Source organism: Monodelphis domestica, chromosome 2 (assembly GCF_027887165.1).
Source record: "Monodelphis domestica isolate mMonDom1 chromosome 2, mMonDom1.pri, whole genome shotgun sequence".
Lineage (NCBI taxonomy): Eukaryota > Metazoa > Chordata > Mammalia > Didelphimorphia > Didelphidae > Monodelphis > Monodelphis domestica.
Window position 1 is genome coordinate 77,109,725 of NC_077228.1, and position 17,534 is coordinate 77,127,258.

The window sequence follows — 17,534 nt, forward strand, 5'->3', positions numbered from 1 at the left end:
GAGCTTTTTACAAAATAGAATTGGCCAAATGAAAAGTAGGGGAACCCACCTGGCAGTTTAGGAGCAGCAAAATCTGAAACCATTTTATCCTTCTAAACCAATCTTTAGAAGGCTCCTCAAAAGGACAGGCATCAAAGCAGGAGGAGTGAGGGGTCTCTCCCATTGAAAACAAATTGAAAGGTAGGGAAAGAGAGCTGTATTTAAAGAGATATGGAGAAACCAGAAGCAAAAGCCCAAACAGAGGAGAGCTGGCTGACCAACTCCACCACTTATCACACCAGAGTCAGAACCTGGGCATAGGCCAACTTCAGGAACCTGGGATGGGGGCTGCACCAGCAAGGAAGCACCTCAGACTCATCCCTTGAGGTCTTGGGCCTTGGCACCAGCAAAACCCACAGAGAAGTTGGGTAGTATATCTGGCTAGGCCCTTTCAAGTCTCTATGGCAAGCTGCACTGAAAACTTAGCAGAGGAGAAAGATTTGTCAAGAAGCTTTCAGAGTTCCCAAACCAAAGGCAAAAAAAGGGTGGGAAGATGAGCAAACAGCGAAAGGAACAAAAGGAACATTTGACCCTTGAAGATTTCTATGAGGAAAAAGAGCAAAGAATCAAAAGGAGATGATGAGATTTCAAGTAACCATATGCAAAACTACCAAAAAAAAAAGGAAAAGGAAAAAAACCAGGAAATTGTTCATAAGTTCTGAAAAAAAAAAGGAATTAAAAAATAAAATCAGACAGGTTGAAGAAAAATGGGGGAAAGAAATGAAAGCAATGCAAAATGAAAACAGCAGCTTAAAAAGCAAAACTGATCAAATGGAAAAAGAGGCACAAATAGAAAAGGAGGTATAAAAGCTCACGTGAGAAAATCAAACCTTAAAAATAAAAACTGGGCAAGTGAAAGTTAATGACTTCATGAGACAGCAAGAAACAAAGTCAGAAGCATGGAAAAAAATAGAAGAAAATATGAAATATCTCATTGGAAAAACAAATGATGTAGAAAATAAATCCAGGAGAGAGAATCTAAGAACTATTGAACTACCTGAAAGCTCTGATAAAAAACAGAGCTTAGATACCATCTTTTAAGAAATTATCAAGGAAAACTATCCTGATACTCTAGAGGGTAAAATATAAAGAATTCAAGAATCACCTTCTAAAAGAGATCCCAAATGATAACTCCCAGGAATATTAAAGTCAAATTCCAGAACTCCTAGGTTTAGGAGAAAATACTACAAGCAGTCAAAAAGAAATAATTCAAATATTGTGGAGCCAAAGTCAAAGTAACATAAGATTTAGCAGTTTCTATAATATAAAGGACTGGAAGGCCTGGAATATGACATTTCAGAGGGCAAAGGAGCTAGGACTTCAATCACGAATCATCTATCCAGTAAAACTGAGCATAATCATTCAGGATGAAAAAATGGATATTCAATGAAATGGAGGACTTTCAAATATTCCTGATGAAAAGATCAGAGTTGAAAGGAAAATTTGACTCTCGAATGCAAAACTCAAGAGAAGCATAAAAAGATAAACAGTAAAGAGAAATCAAAAGGCATTCAGTAAGCTTTAACTGTTTACATCCCTACATGGGAAGATGATTTTTGTGACTCCCAAGAACTCTGTTATTGTTAGAACAGTTAGAAGGAGTATACAAAGACAGGGTTAAGTTGAATATGATAGAAAGACATCTAAAAGAATAAAATTAGGGGGTGAGAAAGAAGAATGCATTGGGAAAAGTGGGGGAGAAAAAAACAGTAATTTATCTCACATAAAAAGGGCATGAAAGAGCTTTTACAGTGGAGAAGATGGAGGAGGTGGGGAGGGGAGCAGTTGAACCTTACTCCCATCAGAACTGGCTCAGAGGGAAGAATATATATATATATATATATATATATATATATATATATATATATATATATAAAATCAATTGGGAATAGAAATCTATCTTATCGTATAGGAAAGTAGGAGGGGAAACAGATGAAAGCAGGAGGGTGTTGATAGAATAAGAGCAAACTGGAGGAGGTGCTGGTCAGAAGTCAAGCATTTTTGAGGATGGGTAGAATGAAAAGAGAGAAAGAAGGATAAATACTTGTGGTAGGGTGGGGGGTTGGATGGGGAGTAATATACATATTAATCACAATAGTGAAAGTTTTTTATGTCTTTATAATAAAGGTCTCATTTCTCAAATACATAGAGAAATTAGACAAATATTAAGACTAAAAGTCATTCTCCAATTGATAAATGGTCAAAGGATATGAATAGACAGTTCTCAGACAAAATAATTGATAGCTCTCTATAGGCATGTGAAAAAATCCTCTAAATCACCATTACAGAAATGCATATTAAAACAATTTTGAGATACCACCCTACAACTATAAGGTTGGCAATTATGACAGAAAAGGAAAATGATAAACTTTGGAGGGAATGTGGGTAGACTGAAACACTAATGTACAGCTGGGGAGTTGTGAACTGATTCAGCCATTCTGGAGAACAATTTGGACCCATGACCAAAGAGATAAAAAAAAAAGAAAAGAAAAAAGGATCTGTACATACAAATTATGTAAAATTTTTCCCCTGAGAAGATGTTACCCTAGCAACAGGGAAAATAGTATATATTTTGACATACATGGGGATTTATATTAATATGATTCAAAAGAATCAAAGTAAAATCATCTTTTTAAAAGATAAAGGAGTATTAGAAATTTTGACATTTGACCTTCAAGTTTTGTATTTTAATTTCTGGCACTTAAAACAAACAAATAAATAAATATATGTACACACACATATACATATTTTCATCTTAAAATTTTTAGTAAAATTTATAACAATTAAAATTAAAAGTCAAAATATGCAAGACTCTGGCTTTGCAATGCTATAACTTTTGGAATAAGCACAATTTCTTGAACAACTTCATTTTTCAGCTATATTTTATATCCATATATATGTATAAGTCGATTAAATTACTATTCTATGAAGAATCTACTTCATTTCCTCAAATATGAAATATTTGCCTTACTAGAGTAGCAGTGAATTTTATGCATTAATTTAAATGTAATTGAATAAAAGGGGCCAGTGGGGGAAAAGATAATTAATCACATTTAAATAAACATATAAAATTATGTAGGGAGAACACTTTATATGAATTATCTGTACATAACACAAAATGTAGGAATGTCCCTATATGCACATAAACATGGATATGTGGCTAAATATATGTGTAGCTACATATAAATACAATTATTGCAATAATCTAGGGTATTACACTTCATCACACAGAAAAAGCATGAAGATTAGGAATACAAGTTGAAAACTTACTTATTTGTTTTTAAACATATTTCTTCATGTGCACATGGTAAATCTGAAGTATAACAACAATTTTAATTGTCCAATAAATAAATGTTAAAATGGAATCAAATGAACTGAGAATTTTAAATAATGGCATATCATACACATTACTGTTTCAAGACATTACATTACTAATACTAAATAACTACATGAAACACTGTAAACACTTTTGAAATAATCTTTGTTACATAAAAACTAGTGTAGTAGAAATGTAATTGTATTTCCCATTGTAAGGATAACAACACAATGAAATATGTGCAACTTAACTTTGAGGGTATGGACTTTGGGTCAAGAAGCAAAGTTGACCAACTGTACAAAGAACTGATTGCTAGAGCTCTCAATAGCACAAAGCACTTTATTTAAGGTGCTATATGTTTACCTTGATTTTAAGTTCTCCTCCCTATGTTTCTAATTCATATGAATTGCTGATTAATAATAAAATGTTTTGCCATCAGCATTCAAAGTCCCAGCCTGAGCTGTCATGGCTGAGAGGGCAGAAATCTGCTTAGAGCTCTGAAAGAACCCAACTGAATTCGTGGCGTCTCAGTCTATGAATGTGTAAGCACTTCATCTGTTCAGAAAAACACAATGTGCTAGGAGACAGGAGTAAGGAGTAAGATTGGGGGTGATGTAAAGGCAGTTCAATGTATGATGGAGTGAAAGACAGCAATATAATGGCAAAGTAAATGAATTTCAGAAGTAAGCATTTTTATTTCACCAGTAAGTTGCTTTATTCATTATGAAGGAGTTTTGTACTAAATGTACCTATTTTTTTCACTGTCACTTGTATCAAATAACTAGCTATAATCATGTGACTCAATATGACATAGGCTAAGGGGGCTCTTGGTAGTCACATGTGATAGTTGTTTGAAAAGAGAAAAAAGGATAAATACTTGTGGTTGGGTGGGGAGTTGGATGGGGAGTAATACACATATTAATCACAATAGTGAAAATTTTTTATAAGTCTTTATAATAAAGGTCTCATTTCTCAAATACATAGAGAAATTAGACAAATATTAAGAATAAAAGTCATAGTCATTCCCCAATTGATAAATGATCAAAGGATATGAATAGACAGTTCTCAGACTATCAAACTTTGTTTTGCAATCTGTAACGCATGTTACCACAATTAATGTTTAAATATTTAAAATCACTATATTTTTCACTCATGACACTTTCAGTAAAACAGACACTTCTATTTAACATTTAGGAGAGAACACAATTCTATTAAATTTATTTTATTTATCAGTGTCTTCATAATCAGAGGATCTAGGTTCACATCACACCTCTGACCATTAGTTACTTAACATCCATGGGCCTCAGTTTCCTCATCAGTAAAATAAAGGAAATGAACTAGATGGCCTTTGAGGTTTTTTCCAGCTCTAGGACTATGATCCCATGGATTTCAATTATTTGTCAGTGGAGCAGAAGAAGGGAATTTCTTGAGGCTGATATAATATTAAAGGCTAACCTGTGTAATAAAGACACCATCAGTTAGAAGTTGACTATTTATTTATTTGCAGATTCATTGGTATCTTTCCTTATTCTCCTCTCACCTATTTCCTGCCTCTTAACACTATCAATCATTTCATAATGCCCTCTAGTCTCTAAACTCAACAAATCTAAAACAGAACTTACCTCTGCCCCTAAAGTCACTTGCTCTCCAAATGCTCTTATTTATGCCAAGTTTGCAATTTTGGAATCATCCTCAACGTTTTACTCTTATTCAGTCTCCATATTCATTATCAAGTCTTGACAATTCTACCTTAATATCTATTGCATTTTTTCCCCTCTCCAAATAGTCACTATTTTGGTTTTGACCCTCACTACTTCTCACAGATTAATGAAATAGCTGCTACCAAGCTTTCAGTCTTTCCTTTCTCTAATCTGTCCTTTACATAGCTGTAAAAAAAATCTGACCATATCATCCCCAGTACAAGAAGCTTCAGGAGCTTCCTATTCTCTATAGGATCAAAAATTCGTCACAATCTGGCTCCAAATGCTCTTTAGAGGATGACTTCATATTATTTTACTTCATCCTAAATCAGTCCATCTACTTTTGTCTTTACAGAGTATTCCACTGGCAACATTCTAGAGGCAACAGTGCTTCTGCACAGGTGGGATATTCACCTTCACCTCTTGGAATTTCTACATTCCTTCAATTTAATTTAGTAGATGACAGAGAAGATTTGGCCTGAAGGCCTTTTGACTCCAAAGCCAATGCTCTACCCACTATGCTGTTCTAGGCATCCTGAAACAAAGTGGGAACTTAGTAGATGATTAAAGAATTAAAATAAATTAAATATCAATTATTATTGTTGTGGTTAGTGTTTTACCAGAAATTTCATAACTGTTGCTGCAGAAAACCTTTCAACTGGGTTAAATTATCTTCTCTCAATAGTTTTAGTCATTCTTAAGATGAATCATTCTTGAGGTAAAGCATATAAGTAATTGCAAAAAGAGCAAGGAATACACCAGTTATTCTAGAAGAAAATAAATAGAATATATTTTGTATATTTAATATAATATTTTTCATACCTCTTCATCCTTCATGTTCACATCTACTTTTTTTGATCTGATGGCTTTGGTTATGTGTTCAATGTTGTTTTCCCTGCAGTAATCAAATATGTTTTTGTCTTCTTCTCTAATTAGGATAGAAAAAGTAGATATTCTTTTATGAGGTATCACATAAAACCCATACACATAACAAATACAAGCCGTTTATTGTAAAAGCATGCAAATCAAGAGAATCATTAGAGAGAGTGGTATGTATTTCCAGTGTTTTCCACATCAAATGTTTTCCAACATTATGACACAACTCTAATACAGGATACAGGAAATACTACAAAATTCTTTCAAATGAAACTACAGATGGGAAAACTCAAACTTTTTTCCTTAATGGATTCCAAGATGGAATAATAAGGTTGATCATGATTAGTGCTTTGTCTTTTTCAAAGTCACTTCTGTCCTACAAAGAACAGAGATTTACCTACTGATCCTGGGCTCTCACACTAAGGCTGACATACTTTTTATTACAAATACAGAGTTATTAAAGGATTGGTATATATTAAAGGGACTAAAGCATTTCTTGTCACCTTAAAAAGGTAAGGGAGCCCTATTGGAAAATAGACAATCAATGAAATATAAAGTAGAATGTAAGATCTTCAAAGGTAGGAATTATTATAATTTCTGGTTTCCCCCCCTCTATCTCTATCTCTGGCACCAGTACCTTTTGCACATAATAGATGTTTGATAAATGTTCATGGAACAGAAATGTTATTTAGGTATTTTTACTAAGTTTTTCTTACTTTATGGAACTAGAAGTAGTTTATCGAAAGGGTTTCAAAAAGGAGGCAAATTAAAACTCTACACCTGCAGTTATCATAGACTTTAGGGCTGGAAGGAATTTGAGAGATAATTTAATCTAGAACCATAACAACAGTGCCACACAGGAGGCACATAAAAACGTTTATTGACTAAATGACTGAATGTTAAATGAAATCTAATGTGACTGCCACTTTATAAATATGAAAAATAATGCCTGGGGAAAAATACTTGCCAAACAAAGCACATAGAGTCAGATAGCAAAAAATAAATAATTAATCAATTAATTAATTAAAAATAAATCCAGCACTTGACTCTCATATTAGTTATTTTTCCTATTATACCAGTCAGATTATGATGCTGAAGGGCTAGGACGGTGAAAAAGTAGGTAGATGCTGCCTTTTACAACATGGGAAAATTCTTTCTATAGCTCTTATGGCTGCAGAAACAGCAAGGAAGAACAGTTGATAATGGTTTCACAAGGGTGTTTAGGAATGCAAAGAGGTAGGATGTTACTATATTTCAAAGGGTGGCAAATATGAGAGTCAGTCAAGTGTTTATAGAAAGATGAAAATCAGGAGACAAGTAGTACCTGTCATATAACAAGTTCTTAATAAGTACTTCTGAATTTAATTAATGTAATTTTTTTAGAAGGCTAACAAATATGCCCTTTAGGCACTTATTAAGTATTATTTGATGGAATAGAAAAATTAAAACTAAACATCCACAGGAAAAATTAAAGTTCCCATATTTTTACTTCACTATAACTCATCCCCACCCTCCTATCTTGTTTCTTATCTACTCTTTCAGAGGCTCTGTACCCAGCATTAGAAGCATATATAATATACACTGTCTCAAAAACTTCTTAATTTTTTATCCAAGATGTCTTTCTCAAGTCTATAACACAACTGCGAAGTTGGGCACTCCCAACATAATACCAGTCATAACAACTTTCTCATGCCCACTCTTATTCCTCCTTTTCCTGATCTTGATATTCCCAGCCTTTTTAATCTATCAATCTCTAATCCATCCTCCACCAGAAGCCAAATTATTATTTCTAAAGTATGTAGGTCAGACCTTTTCACCCCCTGCTCAAGAAGCTTCAGTGGCTCCCTACTAGGGATAGAAAACAAATTCCTGTTTGTTTCACAGCCTGGTTCCAACTTACTTTTCCTGGCTTCTAATACAGGACTCTTGTTCATGCACTTAACAGTCTACCCAAACTGGTTTTCTTGATGTTTCTCACACAGAACATAGTATCTCCAATCTCTCTATAGGCTTCTGTCTTAATCATTATCTCCACCTCTCCCCCTCCAAAACTGGAATTCACACTCTATATATTTTTGCCAATTGAATCCATAATTTCCTTCAAAGCTTAACATAAACACCCACTACATGAGGCCTTTTCTGTTTCTCACTAACTGCTAGTACCTACTCCCTAAAAAAAAAAAAAGTAGTGTATGCTTACATGTGTTGTCAATTAACCAATAAGCATACTACACATCAGAAAGTGTGCCAGGTGTTGGGGATACCAATACAACAAATGAAATAATTCCCTATTCTAAAAGATCTGACATTCTGACAGAGAAGACACTAAGTCCATAAACATTTATACAGAAAAAACTGATTGGTATAGGATCAATTTTGCAGCTGTGATTTCATCAACAGAGAAAACTTCAGGTGATGGGAAAATGACTCTGGAAATACAGGTCAGAACCTTCCATACAACTTGTAGTCTTAAACAGTTACCCAGAAAACAGTGATTTACCAATCCACAGATTAGTAGGTGTCCTGGCTTCCTGACCATCTCTCTAACCACTATGGACCACTGCCTCTTGTATAGATAACAAAGTCATTAGACAAGCAAAGAAATAGGACATTAGCAGTTGGGGAGTATCAGAAAAGGATTCATGTAGATGGTGTTTGAGTAAATCTTAATGAAGAAGATGGAGACTGTAGAAGGCAAAGGTAAAAGAAGAATGAACTCTAAAAATGTAGAACTAGTGAAAAAAGCTACCTGCTAGGATATGGGAGACGGAGTACTGTGAAAACTGGATTTAGCTATCTCCTTTATTGGGAATATTGAATTGTAATCCACAATCTATTTTTAGATTTTAATCTACAAAAAGGTGGTAACTCAGTATTTGAAGCATATCTACTCATTTTAACTACAAAAGGTGAACTAACCAAAAAAGGTGTTAAGTAACCCAAAAATGAATAATCTAACCAAAGAAGGTATGAACTAAAAGTAGGCAGTCCTGGAGAAAAGCGTCTGCTGTGATTGGTAGATGTGAAATTTAGGGGAGGTGACACAAGAGAAAAGGATCTTTAAAAAGAGGACCAGAGGCTATGGGGGGTGGGGGGGGGGAGGAAAAGAAAATGATCTATGTCTTTAACGAATAATGCTTGGAAATGATCAAATAAAATATATTAAAAAGAAAAAAAAAGAAAAAAAAAGAAAAAAAAATTCAGAGAGAAGAAAAAATAAAAATTCAAATAAAGCCTTGTATGAACAATAAAACAAAAAAAAAAGAACTCACAGAAAGAATCTCAAAGGTCTAGGAAAGAAAGGGGTACTTCTTATAGTCTGGAAAAATCATAAATTTGGGTGTGGGGCAGGTGGGATGAGGTAGGATAGGTATACTTCTTCAGGGGTAGATATTTAACAGTAGTGAAAAACATGAACATATTGGATAACTAAGAGGGTGATGGGTGGGAAAGAGAAAGAAAAAAGGCCACTAAAAAGTTAATGGAAAAGGGGATGAGGTAGGATAGTGTTAAACAAAGATAAGCATGACTTACTTCGTAATTTGGACCAATTTAGGAATCTGGGAACAGGTTGCCTAGATAGGGGGTGAGGGAGAAGTTGTTGAGCACATCTTAATGGAATGGTTTGAAAACCATATCTTAAATGTTCTTTTAAAGCACATTCTAGATAAGGCATTAGGATCATAATGGTGGGAGGATGAGGGCAGAGATAAGTGGTAGTGAAGAGTATAGTTGGGTTTGAGTCTACTTAGATGGAACCTAGTTACTTCATTATTTTTGCCAAACCAATCGTGCTTGGGGATGGCCCCATGAAGAGCAGGGAAAGAGGCATAAGGACAGTATATTGCTGTTTAGATGTTTTTAGTCATATTTGACTCTTTGTGACTCAATTTGGATTCTTGGCAAAGATCTTGGAATGGTTTGCCATTTCCTTCTCTGGTTTATTTTACAGATGAAGAAACTAAGGTTAACAGGGTTAAATGACTTGCCCGGGGTCACACAGCTAATAGTATCTGAGGTCAAATTTGAACTCGGGAAGATTGGTTTTTCTGACTTCAAGTCCAGTGTTCAATTCATTATACCACCTAGGTACATATAAAGACACTATAGTGTAGATTAATGCAAGAGGATAGATTTCGAATCAGAAGACCAAAATTCACGTTCTACCTCAGATTTTTGTTTATTATTAACCTGGGACTAATCACTTGCTCTTTCTGGATCTTGGTTTTCTCAAGTCTAAAATGGAGGCATTGAACTAAGACATACTTCTCAGATTTAAAAAGGTTTTTTTTTTTTGGTTACTATATATTGATAAGTGATTAACTTTTTCTATCAATCTATTCAGAGCTGTTAAATTTTAATAAAAATTTTTTATTCATTTTTTCAAAAAAAAAAAAAAAGAGGACCAGAGGCCAGAAGAAGATATATTCAAGATTCGTGTTGGATGTAGGAGGCCTTAGACTGAGTTTCCATTTTAGACAGTCACTGCTGGTGAGTGAAAGGCTGACTTAGTGACCCTGCCTTCTTGGAGGTGTCTTGAGACTCTTTTCCCTGATTAGGGCCTTAGTATTTCTACCTGGCTCAGAGGAAGCCAGAGTTTCTCCTCTCTCTCTCATTCCTTAATATCTTCCCTCTATTGTAAATAAACTACCATAAATTCCATTTACTTTAGTAATTCATTTTGGGATTTAGAAATTAAATCCCTGGTAACCACCTATTTAATGCATTTCAGTCTCAACCACAAATAAAATTTAACAGTACAATGGAAAAGCAATCAAGAGAAGTTATTTGATCAACTTTCTTGAGTCAAGTTTGAGATCCTAAAGGACAGTACCAGAGTGGGTGGAAACCTCTCCTATATGCCATCCATGCTGTTAGAGTTAAAGCCCAAAGGGCCAAGTCTATGGAAGGAATTTCACAATCCCAGCCCTTCCTTTACATGTTCCCTGAAACATAGCATGAAAAGTAAGTATATCTTCTGATTCAAAAGAAGAAAACTGGTGTTTCTGGGCAGTGGAGAACAGCAAGAGAAAACCAGAGCCCAATGAGAATGCTAACAGAGGGAAGGCAAAACAATCTTGCTTTATGGAAGGGAAACACAATGAAGAGTTCCCAGTCAGGTCTGCAAGGGCAGAAGGAAGCACTGCCTAATGGTAAGATTCAGGCATCTTTGTAGGGTCTTTATATCAGCTGAAGGGGGAGGAGATGTGCCTGCTAGGGTATTGAATATTATTGGACTCTGGTGATGGGGGTTTGGGGAACTGGCCAGCTAGCAAACATGCAAACAGCTCTCTGGTAGAAAGTGGGCTTTACGTAGATAGTACAGGCTTTACTTTGGTCCAGGTCAACTCGGGTTATTTAGACTTGCCCATTTTCTTCGTTTATACAAAGGGAGACTATTATGATCTTTACAGAAGATTAGTTTGGCAAGATCAGTGTACCAAAAGGGAAATCTAATAAGACATATAACATCAGTTATCATTTATATAGTGCTTCAACACTTGAAAAGTGCTTTTATAACTATTATCTCATTTGACTCTCACAACTACCCTTGGGAATAAGTGTTATTATGATCCCAATTTTATAGATGAGGATTTGCAGGCAGAGAGAGGTAAAGTGACTTGCCTAGGTCATACAGCTAGTGAACATCTGAAGCTTGGATATGAACTCAGATCTTCCTTACTCGAAGTCCAGCACTTGTGCCAGAACTAGGTAAGTTTGGAAGAAGGGTGAATTTTGGGGGAGGGATAATGAGTCCTGCTGTAGACATAGTAAGTTTGAGATGACTTGGGGACACTGGATTGGAAATATCTACAAATAGTTGGTGATTGAAGATCAGGTCAAAGCCTGGTGTTGGATATACATATATGTGAGCCATCTGCCTAGAGGTAATCAATCATACAGAAGCTGAAGATCTGAGGTTACCAAAAAAATGTGGAGAGAAGGAGGCCTAGGACAAAGCTTTGGAAATACCCACCACTGGGGTCAGGAGAAACATGCACTAAAATCCCTCCCCCCTACTCTTTTCCCTTGTTTTCTTTCCTTGAAGAAATTCAGTCTTTAGCCAACTTTCCTCAAATATACACAAACTCTTTAACCCATTATTATCCTCCCTTCTTCCCTCATAAAAGTTGAGCTGTTAGAATAGGTTAAAACCCTTCATCTGTAAAATGGCATCAGGCTAATAAACAACATTTTAAATATTCTTGGGATTCACAGGAGAATAAAAAGGGGGGGGGGAAAGAGATAGACCTTCATCTGTGATAAGTTACAGTACCCCTTAAGTTGTAGAGCTCTTATACAGCATTTGGACAATAGCCATTTTTGTCCTAAGTTATTTAACCTTTACAAAGTACTTGGATGACAGCCAGATTTATCCTAGAGCAGTATTATTGAGGACACCTTCCTTTAGACTTGGGATTTATCAAGTAAGGACAAAAATGTATGTGAGATACCTACCCAGAAAACAAACATTTTGGATCCTGGATATAGAGATGCCAGCACAGCTGAGCAGGAATCCTACTTAAGGGCTTCTCATAAGGCACAAACAATATCCTTTACCTAAAAATTTTCTCCCCTTCGTTATCACTATCACTTTAAGTAGAATTATCTTGCTTGGTTGCTACCATTTCAGTCCTGTTCAACTCTGTGTGACTTTATTTGGGTTTTTCTTAGCAAAGATACTGGAGTGGTATTCCATTTCCTTCTCCAGCTCATTTTACAAATGAGGAAACTGAGGCATCAGGCTAAGGGTCTTGCTCAGGGTCACGCAGCCAGTAAATGTTTGAAGTAAAATTTCAATTCAGGTCTTCCTGACTCCAGACCTGGTGCTCTATCCACTGGACCACTAGCTGCTCCTATTTTACTTTTAATTGAGTCTATAAATATGGCCTTATGGCAAAATCTTGAGCCCAGACATTACAGCTTTAGTTTGTAAAATGACAAATTTGTTAATACTTTTCATATTAAAACATGATAATAACCAAATCAACAGGCACTTATTAAATGCCTACTCTGTTTCAGGACCTATGGTAAGCAATGAAAATACAATGAAAAGCAAAAACATCCCCTACTCTCAAGGAACTCATAATCTAATAGGAGAAACAGCATACAGACAACTATGTACAAAGAAGATATAATATTTATGGTAAACTGGCAGTTAGAGGGAAGAGCATCCCTGAAGGACTCCAGGGAAACTAGGAGGCAAAAATAAGGAGGAGAGAATTCCAGGTATAAGGAGCATAAAGTGAAATGGCCTGGCATTAGGAAATGGAAATGTCTTGTTTGAAGAAGAGCCAGGAGGCCAGAGTCACCTGAATCACAGAATATATACAGGTATAAGAAGACTAGAAAGGTAGCAGTGAGCCAGGTTGTAAAGGGCTTTAAAAGTTAAAGAGCATTTTATGTCTGATCCTGAGAGTCAGAGTCAAATGAAGTTTATGTAAAGGGGGAGTAATATGGTCAGACCTCCACTTTAATAAGATCTTGGACTTGAATGGGCTGGAATGGGGAGTGCATTGAAGCAGAGAGGACATTCAGAAGCCCTGTCCTGAAGCAAATTATTAACTCACTGAAACATATTTTCCTGATCTGTAACATGAAAAGACTGGGCCAAATGGTCTCTGAAATCTGGGATAGAATCTAGAATCCTTTGAGCTCAGTACTATTTCAGCTGGTTTAAAAGTTCAACCAGTGATCATGTCAGTCATTTCTAATGCTATCTGTAACAGAAAACGTATTCTAAGTTTCCAAGAAAAACACTTTTGGAACAGAATTTGTTTATAAATTGGGGCCTTTCTATGGAGATATTTCAGTTGTATTTTATTTTTAAACAATGCATTGTTTTTATTGCATTTCATAAGGGAAGAATCACCATCTGAGTCACATTATGTCAGTCACACACAGTCACACAGCCAAATAGACAATCTTCCCACTTCTCATTTCCTTCTTGCAGGACTTCCTCTGCAGACTCTTTGCAACTATTCATACAGCCTCTTTTTTCACACATCTATACATAATCTGAAACTTTGATTCTTGTTCTAGATACATTTATTTTATCTCTTTGTCTAAACATTTCCATCTTGTTTTTTCACTTACTACATGTGGAGTGTCAATTTCATCTTGGGATACCTTGAATTGTTAAGGAAATTGCCTTCCTTATATTGAAAAATGCTATACACTTTGAGAAAGAACAGATGGAGTCTGAATGCAGATCAAAACTACTTTTCTTTTTATTTTCTCTTTTTTAATGCATGTTTTTATTTGGCTGTACTTTCTTTCACGACATGGCTAATAGAGAAATCTGTTTTGTACACCTGCACATGTATAACCAACATCAAGGAGGGGAGAGGTTAGGGAAGAGGAGAATTTATAACTAAAAAAAATTTTAAATTAATGTTAAAAATTAATTTTACATAAAATTGGAAAATAAAATATTAAGATTTCTAAAAACAAACAAGCCCATCTCCACCCCCTCAATCCTAAATCTCCTTTATGCAATTTTCACCTACTGTTTTTTATTCTGATCCATTGGAGCCAAGCATAGCAAGTGCAATAACTTTCAAGTGAAGCCAGTCCTTCAACTACTTGACACAATTTTTGTGACCTTGGTCAAGTGACTTCACCTCAATAAGTCTCTAAATCATAAAAACAATACAATATGTTAGAAACATGGGATTTGGAATTAAGAGCTATTGGATTTAAATTCTAGACCTGCTACTTAATATCTATGTAACTCTGGGCAATCCACATACTTGGGCTCCTTTCTCTTCCTCTCCCTCTGCTGTTTTAGTTCCAGAAGAAATTATTCCTAGGTTTTGGCTCTATCTTTGGTAGTCAAGTAAGAAAGTTTATTTTTTCACAAGAGAATAGGACACTTTAAAATATTCAAAATAAAATAGGAGAAGGGATTAGAGATATTTGAGAGAGTCTATCAAACTAAATTGTGGTCTTTGAGTAGCACAAAAAGTTGAGGAAAATATAGAATATGGGGCATTGAAGTAAAGGAGGTAGTGTGGTACTATGGAAAATGCAACAATTCTAAAGTCAGAAGACCTGAATTCAAATCCTACCTCTAATGTTAATACCCTTATGACCTTGGACATTTTACTACCTCAAAAAAATGAGGAAGAATTAAATGGCCCAATGAGCTCTAGACCATGACCCTCTGAAACAAATGATCATTTTTTTAGACCAGGCTCTGATGGAAAACAATAACAACTATAAGGCCATAATATTTCTGAGGATTATTTTTAATCCCTATTTCCTAACTTTAACATATGATGAGAAGGTGTCAAAATCAAGGGTAAAGGATTGGTATTTCTGCCAAACAAGATATTTGGAGATACTGCTGTCTATGACAGGTTGTAACCTGTTTTGTATGCCAAATACAAAGATCCCAAGGCTAATAGACTTTTCAATAGTCTAAGTGATTTGCTTTGGCTAAACTATCAATAATTTAAATGCCATTCCAAAATTATATGTTGTTTTAAAAATGAAAATAAGTTATCATAGCAACATTTGAAGTTGAAAATTTAAACAAATTCATAAGGCCCTTAGGTAACTTAATAGTGGTGATTTAGGTCACTTGATATGATAAACTGCTATAGAAAGTTAGGAAATTCATGCTACATATCCTTAACATTTTGAGGGTACTATTATTTAGGACAATAATCACGCTCTCTCCCAAAATGTCTATCACCTAGCATCAATAACATAGTGAATATCAGGTTGGGTGAAACACTGTTCTGACCAGGTACAAAACTGATTACATTCTTGTATTAGAGGCAGCTAGGTGGCACAGAGGAGAAAACACTGAACCTGAAGCCAGGGGTACCTGAATTAAAATTTGACCTCAGATACTTACTAGATGTGTGACCCTGGGCAAGACATTTAAGTGATGTCTGCCTCAGGTTCCTCATCTGTAAAATGGGAATAATAATAGGACTTAATGCCAGAGTTGCTGTAAAGACAAAACAAGATAGTACTTGTAAAGCACTTCACCATCCTTAAAGCACTTAAAGTAAAATGCTAGCTACCATTATCATTATTTAAGCTAGTATTGTAATCATAAATCAATCATATTAAGTCAACAAGCATTTATGAAGATCTTACAATATGGTAGGCACTGCTAAGCACTAGGGATACAAAGAGAATCCAAAAAGCAATCCCTGACCTCAAGAAGCCACCATTCTAATGGAGACAATATATTAGTGACCAGATACATGGTAGATGGAAGACATTCGGAGAGAAGAATAATTTCTCTCTCTCAATCCCAATTTTGTGGGAAGACAAGTACTAATGCCTTGTTAGTAGAAGTAGAAATTAGTACAACTTCTGAAAGCACTTTTGAAAGCATTATGCAAATAAAATGACTAAACTGTCCATTTCCCAGAAACCAGAAATTCTACTATCATGCACATATGAAAAGGAAATTACTGATAAAGACAAAAGTCTTCATAAACACCAAAATATTTACAGCAGCACACCTTTTGTGGTAGCAAAGAATCAGAAACAAAGTAGACACCCACTGACTGGAAGATGATTAAACAAATTGTGGAACATGAATGGAATGGAATTTTATTGTGCTGAAATGACAAATGTGATGAAGAAAGAGAAGTATGGAAAGACTTATGTGAACTGATGTTGAATGAAAATATCTGGGTCCAAAAAACCCCCAATATGTACAACAATGTGAATGGAAAGAACAGCCATGAAAGAATCAAACATGAACACTGAAAAAGTACAAAGAAAAAGCATGGCTCCTAAGAAAATCATGAAAAGATACCTACCCCAATTCCTTTGCAGAGATGGAAAGTTTAGGGGTGTGGAATATTGAATGTATTTTCAAATTTTTTTTTCTGAAGCACTGATTAGTTTTCTGACCCTTTAAAAATATATTTTTTTGGTTATTGTAAAGGGAAAGAAGAGGGACCTGGAAAAAATTAGGTTATATAAAAACAAAACAGATCAAGAACATTTTATTTTTTAAAAATGAAGGGGCTAGACAAGATGACCCTTGAGAGTCTTTCCAATTCCTTAAATTAAATAAAAAAAAAAGCATTTCTTTCCTTTGGATTTCTGTATGTTGCATCAGACGGAAGATAGCACTTTATTTATACAATTTATATGACATTGATGTGTATACATGTTTCTTAAGGAACAGTATGCTGCTAATAACTCACTTGTTACTGGATAAGTCATTTAACTTTTCAAGGCTTCCATTTCCTCCCCTGGAAGGTAAGGGGGTTATAGCAGATTATCTCTAAGAAACCTTTTAACTTTTTGAGTTTTTCTCCCTCACTAAATTATAGCTCCTTAGGGATATTCAGAATACTACTCTGCATACTGCCTAAAAATATATTAATCATTCCATAAATATTAATTGGTTTAGTGAGTGAAAGAATGAAACAAAACCAGGAATGTTTTGGCTAAAGGATGTTGGCTCACCGAGCCAAGACTGGTGAACAACAAACAGGTGGCTTTGCTTGAATACTTGGCATCAGGCCACAGATCATATGGAAACTAAATGAAGTACATTTGAAAAGAAGGCAAATATGGGAGCCAGGAAACTCTGGCAACAGTTACTTTTGATGTCAAGGCCT

The 17,534-nt window shown here is 35.1% G+C and overlaps 1 protein-coding gene across 4 annotated transcripts in view; it reads right to left on the reverse strand.

Annotated features, from left to right (window-relative positions):
- The window catches only part of ACBD6 (acyl-CoA binding domain containing 6), a 202,231-nt gene that overhangs the window by 107,164 nt on the left and 77,533 nt on the right, over nucleotides 1–17,534 (reverse strand). For all 4 annotated transcript variants that reach the window (XM_056815604.1, XM_056815606.1, XM_001374505.3 and 1 more), the window contains exon 5: nucleotides 5,878–5,983. In XM_056815604.1, coding sequence (XP_056671582.1) covers nucleotides 5,878–5,983 — 106 coding nt within the window. The remainder of the gene's footprint in view (nucleotides 1–5,877; nucleotides 5,984–17,534) is intronic.